The sequence below is a fragment of the Hyperolius riggenbachi genome, chromosome 3 (genome assembly GCF_040937935.1).
Source record: "Hyperolius riggenbachi isolate aHypRig1 chromosome 3, aHypRig1.pri, whole genome shotgun sequence".
Lineage (NCBI taxonomy): Eukaryota > Metazoa > Chordata > Amphibia > Anura > Hyperoliidae > Hyperolius > Hyperolius riggenbachi.
Window position 1 is genome coordinate 241,971,478 of NC_090648.1, and position 18,088 is coordinate 241,989,565.

The following is an 18,088-nucleotide window of genomic DNA, read 5'->3' on the forward strand; positions in this document are numbered from 1 at the left end:
TACTCACCTGCAGCAGAGCTCCTGTTCCGGCCTCCATCCGGTACGCAGCTCCCACGATCCTCTGCAGCCAGCAACTCCCAAAGTCTCCAGAGCAGGGCTTCGGACATTTTACTATAGCCCTGCTCTGCCGCTACGGTGAACTGACACGGCATCTATTAGATGCCGAAAGTCAGTTCACCCTGGGGGGTGCTTGGAGAGTTTTAAGGGGTGCTTCAGCACCCAAAGCACCCCCCCCCCCAGTGCCGCCACTGCCCCCAGTATAGGTAGCTGGTTGCCCCCAGTGAAGGTAGTATAGTTGCCCCAATATAGCTAGTATAGTTGCCCCAGGATAGGCAGCATAGCTGCTGCCCCCAATGTAGGTAGTGTTGCTGCCCCCAGTGTAGCTAGTATAGTGGCCCCCGTACAGCTGCCCTCCAGTATAGTGGCCCCCATAGTTGCCCCAGTATAGCGGCCCACAGTTTAGATAGTATAGTGCCCCCCAGTGTAGCTAGTATAGTGGCCTAACGGTAGCTAGTAAAGTTGCCCCCAGTGTAGCTAGTATAGTGGCCTCCATTGTAGCTGGTATGGTGCCCCCCCCCCCCCCCCAGTATAGGTAATATAGTGGCCCCCATAGTTGCCCCCAGTATAGCTGCCCCCAGTATAGGAGTTATAGTGGCCCCCAGTATAGCTAGTATAGTGGCCCCCAGTATAGGTAGTATAGTGGCCCCCAGTATAGCTAGTATAGTGGCCCCCAGTTTAGGTAGTATATTGGCCCCCAGTTTAGGTAGTATAGTGGCCCACCGTATAGCTGCCCCCAGTATAGGTAGTATAGTGGCCCCCAGTATAGGTAGTATAGTGGCCCCCAATATAGGTAGTATAGTGGCCCCCAGTATAGCTAGTATAGTGGCCCCCAATATAGGTAGTATAGTGGCCCCCAGTATAGCTAGTATAGTGGCCCCCAGTATAGCTAGTATAGTTAGTGGCCCCCAGTTTAGGTAGTATAGTGGCCCCCAGTATAGCTAGTATAGTGGCCCCCAGTTTAGGTAGTATATTGGCCCCCAGTTTAGGAAGTATAGTGGCCCCCAGTATAGCTAGTATAGTGGCCCCCAGTTTAGGTAGTATAGTAGTATAGTGGCCTCCTCACCTCAAGTGTAGCTAGAAGGAGGGGTGTAGCAGGGATTGCGGTGGGGAGGGGGGGGGGACATATCCCCCTCCCTCACCGGGGTCCCCTCCTTCTGCCTCCCCCCCCCCCCCCAAAAAAAAAATGCGGGCAGCGGGCCAGGTGCAGTGGTCAGCGAGCAGACGGGCGCGGCGAATACTTACATCACTTCAGCGTATCAGCCTGGAACGCTGCGTCGCTGTCACGTGCCTCTTCTGCGCCTCCAATGATTGGAAGCGCAGAACAGGCACGTGATGGCGACGCAGCGTTCCAGACTGATACGCGGAAGTAACGTAAGTATTCTCCGCGCTCGCCTGCTCGCTGACCACTGCCCCCGGCTCGCTGCCCGCATTTTGAGGGGGGAGAAGAGAGGCAGAAGGAGGGGACCCAGGTGAGGGAGGGGGGGGGATATGTCCCCCCTCCCCACGCCGCTATCCCTGCTGTCACCCCTCCTCCTAGCGCTGCTCTTCCCCTCCTGCCTGGCTCCTGCATGATTTATGGGGGGTCGTAACTACACCCCTCTGGCTGTCTGGCACCCGGTGCGCCACGCCCCCCTGCGCCCTGTGGTAGGAACGCCACTGCCCTATCAAAAAATAATGGGTGATGAGTGGTCAATGAACCACTCTGTACTGCTCTGTCATTATCAGATTTCAGCATAATCTGAATAATATAAATATACTGTATTGAGCCACTGCCCTGCTGGCTTTATACTCTGTAATGCTCTGCGGAATATGTTGGCACTATATAAATACTAAATAATAATAATACTCTTAATGAACTATAAAACAAAATAGATATTGTTCCTGACCCTTGTCTGCTTGCCACAAATCTACTGCTTCATCTGGTATCACGTTTGATCAAGAAGTTTATTTATCAGTATGAAAAAATTGCAAGGAACTGACTCGCGTGCTTATAAAAATCTGTCTTTTATTAGCAGTTGGCAAAAAGTGAGTGTCATGTTGCACTGACATTATGAAACCCGGTTATAATTATTAGTTATTATTATTATTATTATAAGCAATGCTGGGGGAGGGGGGGTGCTCTCCCTGTTGATTTCCCCATACCACCATAAGGTTATATAGACAAGGATCATCCAGTCAATGCCTGTACAATTGGTCATGCATAGCCACAGTTGTGGATGCGGGCTGCTTTGCTACTCATCTGTTGGAAGCACTGTACTTGGGAGCACCTTGAGAATGGGACACTTGATTGTCAAATTCACCCTGCTTATTGCATCTGCTGGGAGTAACCAAGTGAACAGTTGTTGCTAGCTTCATCGTCTTAGGCCTTAGGTGTGCGTCTGGTGGTGGGTAACTTATTGCAGGTAACTAAATCGACCCATTAATCACAATCTTACCACTTCTATGTAATATTTGGGATTAAGTATTCATTCACAGTACATTCACTGAGTTTACCTTTCTACTACATAGATTTAGAAGTTTGTACAATAAAAATTGTATCGCTGATGGAAACCCAAAGGGCACTTACACACTTCCAATTTTGATTGGCTAATGACTGGCTAATATAACAACTTCCATGTAGTGAAAGGGCCAACAGACTTTGAAAACTATTAAAAGATTGAGTAGATAAGCTCTCATACTACATGGAAGTGCTAAAATTGGCCAACCAAAATTGGATGTGTGTGTGCACACATTAACGGTGGGTACACACACACAATTTTGAGTGGTCAATTATTGCCTAATTTTACCACTGCCATGTACCCGTCTTTGCCCGAAAATAAGACAGTGTCTTATATTCATTTTTGCACCAAAAGATGTGCTAGGGCTTATTTTCAGGGGATGTCTTATATTTCTGTGAACACAAGTTCCTGTGCTGTGTGTCCTCCTGACATCCCCACTGTGACACTGACACCTTTTTCTCTGCTGGATCCACCTCGTGTGCCACTTTTTTCTCCTTTGTACCTTTAGTGTCCCCTGGTGTCCCTCTCTGAACCTGTGTCCTCCTCTATCCCCTGTCCTCCTGTGTCCCGTGTCTACTTGCCCACAAGACTATGGGCTCCAGTAATAACACAAGTTTCTATATTTTTCCCCCTTACTGCCGCTAGGGCTTACTTTCAGGGTAGGGCTTATATTTTATGTATGCTCAAAATTCCTACTAGGACTTACTTTCAGGGGCTGTCTGAATTTTGGGGAAAGAGGGTAGTGCAAGAGCTTACAGGTGGAAGCCAAAAAAATTTACAATATCATGCAAAAGTTTATTTATTTCAGTAATTCAACTAAAAGTATTCTAATTTTCTAAAATTTTGATTTTGGGGTTTTCATAAGCTGTAAGTCATAATGATCAAAATTTGAGCTTCTCCTGTACCTACACAATCTGTTCATTAAAAAAAAAAAAAAAAATCTTTTGGCCCCAATACTACATGGAAGTGGTAAAGCTGATTACTCATTGGCCAAAAATGAGATGTGTGTACAATATATTTGAATTGATTTATGTAATGTTTTGTAACTACCCCCCAATTTTTCCAGGATACTATAACATTGTGTTAGTGTTAGACTGAATGTTTGCAAGGACATGGTTCTCCCCTATTGTTTCTTGTAGTTGTACATGTTCTGTCACAGTTATGTTGTATAACCCATATGGATTATGCAGTCATTTGTATTATATTGTATATAATGCCATGGAAAGTGGTGGCAGTACTGTATGTGCCATAAAATAATCATTTATTCTTTCTGCCTTTTTTTTTTTTAAGGAACGTTAATGGCATGACATTTAGTGGTTCAATAAAGGAGAAGACAGAGGCAAGAAGCTTGTACTCTAAAGCAAGGGCAAGAGGCAAATCGGCAGGTTTATTAAGGTTAGTAGATTATTTCTAGGAAAAATTCTGTAAATGCACTGCTAATTATATAGCATATTTAGCATATTTTACTGTACTCTGTTTGCATGTCTGATTTGACTGGTAGGTTATTGGGTACAATTTTTCTATAAAGTTTTTTTTATTTTTTTACATTAATGTGGGTGCTGGGACACAGCTTATGCAACATGTTTGTGCTAATTTCAGCTTTAGGTACAGCTATACATCATGTTATTGAAAAACAGTTTTGAGGGTCCAAAAGCTGTGCAACTGCTCCACATCACCTAACCTTAACAAGTTAATTCAAACTGGCCATTTATATGTGTTCTGTTTGAGTATCTTTAAATCAATCAGGATGTACTGGCATGTCCTGTCAATTGGCGGCTGGTGCACTCTCGTCAGGGGCGTAGCAATAGGGGGTGCAGCAGTAGCGACCGCATCGGGACCCTTGGGCCAGAGGGGCCCCGAAGGGCCCTCCCTCAACTACAGTATTAGCTCTCTATTGGTCCTGTGCTGATAATAATCACTTCTATAGATACTTTGAATAGTGGTAATCATTAACAAACTGTTCCCCATCCCTTGCTTGCACCTCTAACACTGTAGTTGCCATTGTCAGGTTTTGGTGCATCATATCAATTGCTATGTATAGAGTGCTTGGGGGGCCCCATTGTAAAACTTGCATCGGGGCCCACAGCTCCTTAGCTACGCCACTGACTCTCGTTCAAGGTGGGACTAACACATCAGTAATTGGTGAATGGAAACATGTTCCCTGAGACAATTAAAGTGCCTGTCAGTGGTGCTCACCGCCAGGTCGTGATCATGCTTACGCGTGGATTCACGACCATTTTGACGCATTCCGCCTCGGACACGCTAAGCCGTGAATAGATTTTCAACCACGAAACTCTGCTTCGGCTTCGCGTGAATGCGGACAGAAATCCGCATTCACGCTCGTGAAACCCGGCGCTGAAGTCGTGGTTAGCGGAAATGCGTCAAACTATGCGGAAGTGATACATTGCAGGCCAATCAGAGGGCCCCAGCCAGGCCCTAGCAACCAATCACAGGAGGGGAGCTATGCCCTCCCCTCCTGAATATAAAGCGGCGGCCATGATGGAAAAGCTCTGTCCTTGCTAGACTGTGGTGCTGAGAGGATTATCTCCAGGCCATTGTTGTTTGAGCAAGTGCATTTATTGTGTTAAAAACAAAGCGTTTTTTTTTTGCTAACACTGCTCTTATACTGTACACAGTTAGCTAGTCAGTGAGTGATTGCTGTAGTTAGTTGTAGTCAGTGTAGTGTAGTGGGAGTGTGGGAGTCTAGTGATTATTTAACTGTGTGTAGTGCAGGCAGGTTCAGTGCTGCAGTGTAGTCAGTGTAGTGGGAGTGGGGATTATCTGTGTGTAGTGCAGGCAGGCAGGTTAGTGCAGCTGCAGTGTTCACTTGTATATTCCAGTGACAGTTATACACTTGTACTATTTGCAGGCAGCCAGTCACACCGCCGGCGCCGCCACTCTCTGCCAGCGCTGTTCATTCATTCTGTCAGTGACCTTGTGCCGTGCCCAGTGCCCACTGCTCGCTCGCTGGCATATAAGCATCTCATTACACACTTGTATATTATTTCAGTGACAGTTATACACTTCACTTGTACTATTTGCAGGCAGCCAGTCACACCGCCGGCACCGCCACTCTCTGCCAGCGCTGTTCATTCATTCTGTCAGTGACCTTGTGCCGTGCCCAGTGCCCACTGCTCGCTCGCTGGCATATAAGCATCTCATTACACAGTGTGACATCCTTGTGTGCCCACTGCATCCTTCAGTGACCTAGTTGTATATCCAGTGCCCACTGCTGTGCCCACTGCATCCTTCAGTGACCTTGTACTGTGCCCACTGCATCCTTCAGTGACCTAGTTGTATATCCAGTGCCCACTGCTGTGCCCACTGCATCCTTCAGTGACCTTGTACTGTGCCCACTGCATCCTTCAGTGACCTAGTTGTATATCCAGTGCCCACTGCTGTGCCCACTGCATCCTTCAGTGACCTTGTACTGTGCCCACTGCATCCTTCAGTGACCTAGTTGTATATCCAGTGCCCACTGATGTGCCCACTGCATCCTTCAGTGACCTTGTACTGTGCCCACTGCATCCTTCAGTGACCTAGTTGTATATCCAGTGCCCACTGCTGTGCCCACTGCATCCTTCAGTGACCTTGTACTGTGCCCACTGCATCCTTCAGTGACCTAGTTGTATATCCAGTGCCCACTGCATCCTTCAGTGACCTTGTACTGTGCCCACTGCATCCTTCAGTGACCTAGTTGTATATCCAGTGCCCACTGCATCCTTCAGTGACCTTGTACTGTGCCCACTGCTGTGCCCACTGCATCCTTCAGTGACCTTGTACTGTGCCCACTGCATCCTTCAGTGACCTAGTTGTATATCCAGTGCCCACTGCTGTGCCCACTGCATCCTTCAGTGACCTTGTACTGTGCCCACTGCAGCCTTCAGTGACCTAGTTGTATATCCAGTGCCCACTGCTGTGCCCACTGCATCCTTCAGTGACCTTGTACTGTGCCCACTGCAGCCTTCAGTGACCTAGTTGTATATCCAGTGCCCACTGCTGTGCCCACTGCATCCTTCAGTGTCCTTGTACTGTGCCCACTGCATCCTTCAGTGACCTAGTTGTATATCCAGTGCCCACTGCTGTGCCCACTGCATCCTTCAGTGACCTTGTACTGTGCCCACTGCATCCTTCAGTGACCTAGTTGTATATCCAGTGCCCACTGCTGTGCCCACTGCATCCTTCAGTGACCTTGTACTGTGCCCACTGCAGCCTTCAGTGACCTAGTTGTATATCCAGTGCCCACTGCTGTGCCCACTGCATCCTTCAGTGACCTTGTACTGTGCCCACTGCATCCTTCAGTGACCTAGTTGTATATCCAGTGCCCACTGCTGTGCCCACTGCATCCTTCAGTGACCTTGTACTGTGCCCACTGCATCCTTCAGTGACCTAGTTGTATATCCAGTGCCCACTGCTGTGCCCACTGCTTCCTTCAGTGACCTTGTACTGTGCCCACTGCATCCTTCAGTGACCTAGTTGTATATCCAGTGCCTACTGCTGTGCCCACTGCATCCTTCAGTGACCTTGTACTGTGCCCACTGCATCCTTCAGTGACCTAGTTGTATATCCAGTGCCCACTGCTGTGCCCACTGCATCCTTCAGTGACCTTGTACTGTGCCCACTGCATCCTTCAGTGACCTAGTTGTATATCCAGTGCCCACTGCTGTGCCCACTGCATCCTTCAGTGACCTTGTACTGTGCCCACTGCATCCTTCAGTGACCTAGTTGTATATCCAGTGCCCACTGCATCCTTCAGTGACCTTGTACTGTGCCCACTGCAGCCTTCAGTGACCTAGTTGTATATCCAGTGCCCACTGCTGTGCCCACTGCATCCTTCAGTGACCTTGTACTGTGCCCACTGCATCCTTCAGTGACCTAGTTGTATATTCAGTGCCCACTGCTGTGCCCACTGCATCCTTCAGTGACCTTGTACTGTGCCCACTGCATCCTTCAGTGACCTAGTTGTATATCCAGTGCCCACTGCTGTGCCCACTGCATCCTTCAGTGACCTTGTACTGTGCCCACTGCATCCTTCAGTGACCTGGTTGTATATCCAGTGCCCACTGCTGTGCCCACTGCATCCTTCAGTGACCTTGTACTGTGCCCACTGCATCCTTCAGTGACCTAGTTGTATATCCAGTGCCCACTGCTGTGCCCACTGCATCCTTCAGTGACCTTGTACTGTGCCCACTGCATCCTTCAGTGACCTAGTTGTATATCCAGTGCCTACTGCTGTGCCCACTGCATCCTTCAGTGACCTTGTACTGTGCCCACTGCATCCTTCAGTGACCTAGTTGTATATCCAGTGCCCACTGCTGTGCCCACTGCATCCTTCAGTGACCTTGTACTGTGCCCACTGCATCCTTCAGTGACCTAGTGTATATTCAGTGCCCACTGCTGTGCCCACTGCATCCTTCAGTGACCTTGTACTGTGCCCACTGCATCCTTCAGTGCCGTTGTACTGTGCCTGGTGCATCCTTCAGTGACCTTGTACTGTGCCCACTGCATCCAGTGATTCATTACTAGCAACATGTCTGGCAGGGTTTCGCGGGGTGAGAGGAAAGGGAGTTCAATTGCCTCAGCCACTTCTGGGACTGCTCCACGTCCAGGGAGAGGACGCCCAGCTGTACGTGGTCGTGATGCAGCAGAAAGGGGGGCAGCAAAGCCTGGGCCGAGTCAGCGGACGCCATTGTCCAAATATTTTAAAGTTTCTGGTCCCCGTGTGGTGGTTGAGCAAATGGAACCTGACGTACTCATGGACATCATGACTTCCTCCCAGACCTCTACTGTGAGCACCACTCCAAGCAGCAGCAGCCAACGTCCCACGCTTGTTGTGACATCCACCCCAGCACCCACTGGTCAGCAGCCCTCCCAGGATGACAGCGTTCTGTCCTTCAGTCCGGCATCTGGGAACCTGCTGATGCAAGAAGCTCAGGACTTACTGGGGACTGATGTGGCAGAGATTGAGATCGGGCATACATCAAAGGTCAGCGCAGGTTTAGAAAGTCATTATATGTAGGGAATGGTAAATTCTTCACCACAATATATCAAATGCTCAGAGGTAGATATCCGCCAAACATCAAAACCAGAAAAGGCTTACCAGCTCCAAACAACCCACATTATAAGGTTGTAAAATGGCTCAGGTTACAGATAACGTCCAGGGAACATCAGACATTGTGAAGATCCAGTGGACATCCGTATGGAGGTAAAAATTCAGGAATTTATATAGGAAACAAAAACGGCAATATCTAAGCGTAACCCGTTTATTTAGATAAAATTTCTTTAAAAGGCAGTAGATATAAAAACGATAACTCACATACGGGGCCCATAGACAGGGAACCCCGGAAGATTAGCGCGCATGTAATGGTCAATCGTAGATCAATAGACAATGGTGCCGCCTGTTACCTTCCCGACCGGTTTCGCAGTCTTGCGTCATCAGGGGAGAAAAGGCGAACAGGCGGCAGGCACCAAATTTATAGCTTTTAGTCTGGGAAAAGAGGGTGGGGTGAAAAAACTTCCTCAGAAGGGCATCACTAATCAAAGTAGGAAAGAGTCACCCAAATGTGTAAATAAAGTGAAAAACAGAACAATATGTAAATAGCATATTAATAGCAAAGAATGGTGTAAAAAATATAATGATATCAGTAGTAAAAACAAGATTACAAACAAAAAACACCTAGACTTTTGAAGATCAATAGGCAGCTTGATTACTCTAGTCTGCACAGGGAGGAGAGCAAGGAAAAAAAAAAAAAAAAAAAAGGGAGGGAGGGAATATTGGAACATACACTTCCTCTCTACACACAATAAGGAAGTGTCTATTGGGACATACAGGCACCCCTGCAAATCAGCAGAAGAGGCATATAGAACACACAAAAAAAGATTCATTTCCACTCAGTGGTAAAATAGTGCAATGGTCAAGGGCTCAGACTACGGCACAGGAGACCCGGGTTCAACTCCCGGCTCCTCCAGCCCAAAAAACCACACCCATAAAGCAAGGGACTCTCAAAGACAAGGGGAGAGTCACATGGGGCACAAAAAGAGCCCCCAATTTTAAGGGGGGAAAAATAAATAAAGTAAAAGCGCAAAAAGCGCTATGTGCTAACTAATATTAATTTATATAAAAAATATCGACATTCTAAAACTCATAAAAAATGAGGTATAGATGTGACTAGAGCTACGCACGTCACAAAGGGTGAAAAGTGCAAATACAATAAAAAACAACTTGCACATCGCAAAGGAAAAACAAGTGTTTCTATCTGGATAGCTCTAGGGAGCAAGCTAGTGACAACAGGGCAAGTAAAGAGTACATGTGATTATGAGAATGGTGTAAAGTAACCCACATATTAAATAGCCAGGGTGACTCGGGAGATTAAAATTGTGTATATAATAAATTTAGCATAAAAATCTGTACGTAGCGATGATTCGACCAGTACATGAGCACCATTACAGATAATAACACTAAATACATAAATAAAGGATAAAAAATAATAAAAAGTTGCTAAGAATCATTAATAAAACAATTAACGTCTAATTCAATATTCAACCCTGCAGGGCATGATGTGCGAAGTTTAAAAATCCATTCCGTTTCAAGTCTGGAGACCTCCCTCTCTAGGTTTTGACCTCTCCAATTATCCCGAATAGCGTCAATGACGCAGTATTTCAAAAGTGCAGGATTTCTATCGTGTTGTGCTGCAAAGTGTTTGGAGACGGAATGTCCCCCAAAACCTTTACCAATCAGATATATATGTTCTCCTAGTCTTTCTTTAAAAGGTCTGGTAGTTCTACCAACATATTTTAACCCGCAAGGGCATTCCAGTAAATAAACTACAAAGGTGCTATCGCAAGTAAAAAGACGCTTGATCTGAAATGTAGGGGAATAGGGGTCCCCACCTGAAAAGGAGGCCATTTTTCTTGGCATATTTTTGCATGCTTTGCATCCCTTACATTTCCCACACCTGTAAAAAACCTTTTAATGGTACTATACCAGAGGCTGTCCTAGAAGGTGGGTCAATATGGCTGTGTACAAGTCGGTCCCGCAGGTTTGGAGCTCTCCGAAAGATGACTCCAGGATTGTCCGCAAGCATAGGACCAATCACTGGGTCACCTCTCAGGAGATGCCAATGCCTGGAGAGAAGCATTTTAATTTCTTTATGCTGTATATTGTACTGAGTGAGAAAGTGAAACCCTCCACTCCTGGTAGGATCTGATGGTCGAACTTTACGCAAGAAAGACCGGTCAGTTTGACCAATCTGGTCTCTGACGGTCTCCAATGCATTCTTCTTATACCCTTTGGCCTCAAATCTAGAAATCAACAAATCACTCTGAATAACATAATCAGATGGTGAAGAACTATGTATTCTAGTAAACTGGCCTCTAGGTACCCCCTTCAACCATGGAGCATAGTGACAGCTGGTGGTGGGAATAAAGCTGTTCCTATCCGTATCTTTAAAAAAAGTTTTTGTAATAAACTTATTTGAATCAAATTGACTATGTAAATCAAGAAAATGTATCTCATGTGAACTACAGACACAGTTAAAAACCAGGTGATCAGTATTATTATTAATATGGTTGATAAACAACTGTAATGAATCTTGATCTCCGTTCCAAATGACCACCACGTCATCAATATATCTCTTATATAATAAAAGTTGTGGGAATAGTGTTTTATCAATAAAAAATTCCTCCCAGATGGCCAAAAATAGGTTCGCAAGGCTGGGTGCAAATTTAGCACCCATAGCCACACCCACCTTTTGTAAAAAGTATCGACCATCAAACCAAAAATAGTTCCGGGACATAGCAAAATTTAAACATTCAATGATAAAATCAATTTGTGCAGGGTTAAGTTGCTGGTTTTTTAATAGACACATTCGAACTGCCTGGGCTCCAGCCTCCTGTTCAATAACAGTATATAAAGAGGAGATATCAGCAGCCATAAGAATGCAGGGACCCTCACAGGATATGGAACCAAGCAGCTCTATTAAATGTCCAGAGTCTCTCAAATAGGATGGAATATTAGGAACCAACGGTTGTAAAAAGTGATCTACAAATTCCCCCAATCGTGAGGTAATAGAATTTATCCCGCTTACAATGGGTCTACCCGGGGGGTGTAGTGGGTCCTTATGCAGTTTAGGAAGATAATAAATCACTGGAGTTCTGACATAAGAGGGAACGAGATGCTCTGCCTCTAATTTGTTCAGAAATCCATCTGACTCCCCTCTCAGGACCAACTCAGCAAGTTCGTCGTGAAAACGACTTCCGGGATCCCCACGAAGGGGAAGGTAGGTGGTTTGATCACTTAGTAGTCTTTCCATCTCAGCTTTATAATTCACCCTATTCAGTAATACAATCCCCACCCCCTTATCCGCAGGTTTAATAACCAAATCTTTCTCTTCCAGCAGTGCAGTCATAGCATTCTGTGTTTCCACATTACCTCTAGGTTTCTTTACCTTCAGGGCATAAATATCCTTCAGCAATGATTTTTTAAAAGCCTCTATAGAATGATTATTAGAGATGAGGGGGTTAAACGTAGAGGCATTTCGAAGGCCACTGTTAAGAAGGTTCCTCTCCAAGCTAATATCAACAGTACTGGTAGTTGGAGCAGTTTTACTCCCCAAAATTTTTTTTACATTAAGTCTCCGTATAAATTTATGAGCATCAATGAAGAGCTCAAACTTGTTTAGTGGTTTTGGAGGAGCGAATTTCAGGCCCTTATCCAACAACTTAATTTCAGATCTCGTGAGTATATGTGAGCTCAAATTAAATAAGCCCTCTCCTACATCTTTAGTCCCTTGCTTTATGGGTGTGGTTTTTTGGGCTGGAGGAGCCGGGAGTTGAACCCGGGTCTCCTGTGTCGTAGCCTGAGCCCTTGACCATTGCACTATTTTACCACTGAGTGGAAATTAATCTTTTTTTGTGTGTTCTATATGCCTCTTCTGCTGATTTGCAGGGGTGCCTGTATGTCCCAATAGACCCAATAGACACTTCCTTATTGTGTGTAGAGAGGAAGTGTATGTTCCAATATTCCCTCCCTCCCTTTTTTTTTTTTTTCCTTGCTCTGCTCCCTGCACAGACTAGAGTAATCAAGCTGCCTATTGATCTTCAAAAGTCTAGGTGTTTTTTGTTTGTAATCTTGTTATTACTACTGATATCATTATATTTTTTTACACCATTCTTTGCTATTAATATGCTATTTACATATTGTTCTGTTTTTCACTTTATTTACACATTTGGGTGACTCTTTCCTACTTTGATTAGTGATGCCCTTCTGAGGAAGTTTTTTCACCCCACCCTCTTTTCCCAGACTAAAAGCTATAAATTTGGTGCCTGCCGCCTGTTCGCCTTTTCTCCCCTGATGACGCAAGACTGCGAAACCGGTCGGGAAGGTAACAGGCGGCACCATTGTCTATTGATCTACGATTGACCATTACATGCGCGCTAATCTTCCGGGGTTCCCTGTTTATGGGCCCCGTATGTGAGTTATCGTTTTTATATCTACTGCCTTTTAAAGAAATTTTATCTAAATAAACGGGTTACGCTTAGATATTGCCGTTTTTGTTTCCTATATAAATTCCTGAAACTTTACCTCCATACGGATGTCCACTGGATCTTCACGACGTCTGATGTTCCCTGGACGTTATCTGTAACCTGAGCCATTTTACAACCTTATAATGTGGGTTGTTTGGAGCTGGTAAGCCTTTTCTGGTTTTGATGTTTGGCGGATATCTACCTCTGAGCATTTGATATATTGTGGTGAAGAATTTACCATTCCCTACATATAATGACTTTCTAAACCTGCGCTGACCTTTGATGTATGCCTGACTTCTGAACTTTTGGACATTGTTCTTCTCAGCGGCGGTTCCATTGTCCCTTGGCGCCTATATATTCGCTACTAGAGATTGAGATCGGGCCACAATCACAAGCGTTGTTGAGTTCTGGTGATGAAGAAGAGGGGTCTGTGTCTGGGGATGTAGGGACAGAAGAGGAGGCGGGGGAGTCAGAGGAAGAGCTGGATTATGATGATGCTGCTGATGATGACGACGTTGTGGACCCTAACTATGCGCAGCCTGCTGAGTCCGGGGAAGAATGGTCAGAGCAGGATGACGAGTCGCCTAGGCAAGGATATCGCCGTATTTCAGGCAGGGGCATCGGCAGCAGTGGGCGTGGAGGAAGTAGACAGGACACTGCTTCAGCCGGCACCACCACCATGCAATCCCCGGCAACTACTACCACACATTGTTCCGCTGCACCCTCTGCTAGTGGGGGCCGCAGTAAATTAAAGTCACCAGTGTGGGATTGCTTTGACGAATGTACTGATGACAAAAGGTATGCGGTGTGCAGGTTATGCAGCAAAAGATTGAGCCGTGGGAAAGGTCTGAGCAAGATGGGTACCTCATCCCTCCAGGGCCACCTGAGAAGCCGCCATTGCCGCGAGTATGCAGAGTTTAAGAGGAAGCAGGCACTGCTGGCAGGGGTTCCTGAGAGCAGAAGGTCCACCAGCGCAGCAGCAGCATCCCTCCCTCAGGGTCGTGAATCCCCCACAGCAGCAGCAGTAGTAGCACGCAAGTGCTCTTCCACCTCGGGTACTCAGGACACAGACATTGAAGCTGGCAGCCAGTGGTCGTCTCTCTCCTCTGTCTCCCCTGCATCCCAGCGTCGTCAGACCCTGCTGAGCGACACCTTTCAGGGTCTGACCAAGCCTCTGCCTCCAAGCCACAGGCGGATCCGCAAACTAAATGGCTTGCTGGCCCGGGCCATGGCATCACAGCTGCTTCCCTACTCCCTGGTGCAGGAGGGGAGCGCCATGCGGACGCTGCTCTAATTTGGCATCCCCGAGTGGCAAGTCCCCAGTCGCCACTATTTCAGCAGGAGCGCAATCCCAGCACTCCACAAGTTTGCGGTGGAAAACGTGGCCCGTTCCCTGGACTACTCTGTGGACGTGACCATGGACTCGTGGAGTAGCAGATGTGGGACAGGTCGCTACCGGTCCTTTACGGCCCACTGGGTGACACTGATGGAAGGGAGGGAGGACAAGAGCGCATCAGCCCAGCTAGTGGCACTGGCGAACTGAGGGGGCTATTCCGGGTGTCTGGAACCTCCCCCCTGCACTGAGCTGTGTATTCAGCCAGGGAAGCCCGCATAATATAAACAGCCTCATTCTCCCTCCCTTCTAACTTCTGGTGCCTCCCTCCAGCTAATAGAATGAGAGAGGCAGCCCAGCTTCCCTCACAAGAAGATGTAGCCTGCAGTGAGAGAATGTTGATTATGGAGTCCTGGACTCTCCACAGCACAGAAGTGTCAGACATGATGAAATTAGAGTGCAGGCAAGCTGGTAAATATGCACAGCATGATGCAGAGCTTGCCTGGACTCAGGGTCTGTGGGCAAACATCTGTCTGGTCTCTCCCCATTGTTATAATGACTGCATGTGTGGGTAAGGTGTTTAACAAGCTGAAAAGTTTTTGACAGTCCCTTGACTCCAGGAGGGCTTCTTTCTGACTTGTGTGAGAGACTGACAGGGACAGGAGTCCGATTACAGGCAAGTAGCCTGTGTGATGTGGGACTGCAATACAGATAAGTTCTCTGCTCCATCTCAGGCTATTCTCAATTTCTCCACTCCTCTCTCTGGGCTAGTGCACGCCAAAATGACAATAGCAATCACTAGCAATTTGTGAGTGTGATTTTGTGAAGTGATTTTCAGAGCGATTTTTGAATGAATTGCTCAAAAACATGCTACATGCAGTATACCTGCGATTTTGAAAAAATCACAACGTTGCTGTGGGAACACCCACATAGGGTAACCAGGCCCGGCCCTAGACCATTTGCCGCCTGAGGCAAACTTTAAAGAAATCGCCGCTGCGAACCCCCCCCCCCCCCCCCCCGTGGGTGTGGGGGGGGGCGCCCGAGCTGGAGGGGATAGCGGGCAGGAAGGGGGTATTGGGGCTAGCGGCGGGGAGGGGGGTCGGACCCTCGCCTGGGTCCCCCGTCCTCCGCTCCCCTCCAGCTTGTTATGCGCGCTGGCTGGCTGGCTGCGGCTGTAAGAGGCAACGGGCGGGGATCACTCACCTCTTCCTCGTTCAGCCTGCGCTCCACTGACGTCACTTCCTGCTACGCCGCAGGAAGTGACGTCAGTGGAGCGCACGTTGGAACGAGGAAGAGGTGAGTGGTCCCCGCCCGTTGCCTCTTACAGCCGCAGCCAGCCAGCCAGCGCGCATAACAAGCTGGAGGGGAGAGGAGGACGGGGGACCCAGGCGAGGGAGGGGGGGGTCCGACCCCCCTCCCCGCCGCTAGCCCCAATACCCCCTTCCTGCCCGCTATTACCTCCAGCTCGGGCGGCACTCCACACCCACGGACGGGCGGGTGCCGCCCCCTCAGAAGCGCCGCCTGAGGCAAACGTTTCACCCCGCCTCATGGGCGGGCCGGCCCTGAGGGTAACATTAGCCAAGCGCTTTTCAAATCACTGTTGATTTGAAAAACGCTCAGAAGCACTCTTGGTGTGCACCAGCCTCCTTCATTCACCTTTGTTTCCCTCTTCCCCTAGTGCTGCTGGCTGTGTCTTCTTGTCATACAGGAAAGCTAAATAAAAGTGCAATCCTGGTGAGGCAAAATATTATTATTTAGTATTTATATAGCGCCGCCATCTTCCGCAGATGCATATATCCCTGCATCATATGGGTATCGCTTGCGCTATGTGACACTATGTAGCATATTGCACTGAATTGTCCAAACTAAGTCTATCTCCTGTTCCTCTCTTGGGGAGTTGTTCCAGCGCTGTACCCCGTTCACATTTGCTGCTACCAGCTCTTAGGGCCTACATGCTAGACCCAAGTGTCCCCAGCAACCAGCAAGTCCCCATGATTACTGCCACTCAGTGGACACTGATGCAGCAAGTATGCCTGGTGCTGAGTCCCTTCCTGGAGGCAACCAAGATGGTCAGTGAGGAGCGGGCCTCTGTGTGCCAGTGGGTGCCCTTGGTTTGTCTACTGGAGCAGGCAATGGACAATTTAATTGAGCATGGGGATGAAGCCCTGAGGCAGTTGGAAGAACAGGAGCAGATGGCAGCACAGTCCAGCTCAGAGGAGGGCTCACAGCAGGTAGTGGAAGAGTTGGAGGTCCCTAACCTGAATGAGGAGGAGGAGGAGGAGCAGAGTGCAGCAGGTGTTGTACGTGGAAGGCGGTTTGAGGAGGACAACGACATGGCACAGGAAGAGGACAGGCATGCGTTATGGGACAATGGCGAGGACGAGGAAGATCTTGCTGGCAGGGCCCACTTGTTTCCCATGGCTGTGCACATGTTGCGCTGCCTTCGCAGGGCCCCCCGGGTGATCCAGATGCGTTCAAGGGGGACATCTGGATTACCTTGATGCTTGATCCCCGTCTGAAGGGGAAGCTGGGAGACTTCATGACGCCATCCACCACCGAGCAACGCACAAGGGAGTTGAAGGATGCCCTTGTGTGCAGACTACTGGAAGCATTCCCCCAGCCTTCCACCACCACTGTAACTGCTCTGCCAAGCCAGCAAGAGGTGCCTGCCATTGCCACTAGCAGCACAACAACAACCACCAGCACCAGCAGCAGCAACTGGCGCCCCGGAGACCTGAAGAGCCTAAGCAAGAGCCTGTATGCAGTGCAGCAGCCCAGAACAGAGGTGCCCGCCACAGCATCCACCACCAACCAGCACAAGCAACGACTGACCACCATGGTGTCTGACTATATGGGGTCATCCAGCGGGCTCAATGACACCGACAGCCCCGTGGACCCCTTGGAGTACTGGGTCAAGAGACTGGACATCTGGAGCGAGCTTTCCCAGTACGCCCTGGAACTCCTATCCTGCCCTCCTTCCAGTGTCCTCTCAGAGAGATGCTTTAGTGCGGCCGGTGGCGTGGTCACAGAGAAGCGCTCTCGGCTCTCCCACGCCTCTGTGGACAAACTCACCTTCCTGAAAATCAACCAGGCTTGGGTGGAAGGTGAGTTCCTGGCCCCTATTGTCGGACACAGGGGGACATGAAGTGGCTGCTGCATGTGCTGTTGTTAACTATGCCTGCCTTTATAAAGACAGTTACTACCTGCCTAGTGCCTACCTTGGTTAATTTTTTGGTGTTATGGTACTACTACCAGTAAGTTGCCATGGTCCTCCTTCTGAGCTGCTGAACTGACCGCCCGCTTTGTCCTCCTGACTCAGTCGCTACTACACTCTGCGTTCACACTGCCCGGATCACTGGGTGCATTTAATTTTTTGGCCAGCACTATGACGCTGTGCTACTACTACTACCACCAGTATGTTGCCATGGTCCTTCTGTGCTGCTGCTGCTGAACTGAACGCCCGCTTTGTCCTCCTCCTCCTCCTGACTCAGTCGCTACCACAGTACCACCAATGCACTCTGTCTGCGTTATCACTGCCCGGGTCACCGGGTGCATTTAATTTTTTGGCCAGCACTATGACACTGTGTGGCCGGTGTGTGCCGAGCGCCCGGGACTGATGCCAGCCGCAGCCAGAGCCCCTTCTGGGCTGCTGAACTGACCGCCCGCATTGTCC

General features: G+C 48.3%; 1 protein-coding gene across 2 annotated transcripts in view; it reads left to right on the forward strand.

The window, feature by feature from the left end:
* ITIH2 (inter-alpha-trypsin inhibitor heavy chain 2) overlaps window positions 1-18,088 on the forward strand; it is an 88,374-nt gene that overhangs the window by 21,589 nt on the left and 48,697 nt on the right. For both annotated transcript variants that reach the window (XM_068276056.1, XM_068276055.1), the window contains exon 5: window positions 3,849-3,953. In XM_068276056.1, the coding sequence (XP_068132157.1) occupies window positions 3,849-3,953 (105 nt within the window). The remainder of the gene's footprint in view (window positions 1-3,848; window positions 3,954-18,088) is intronic.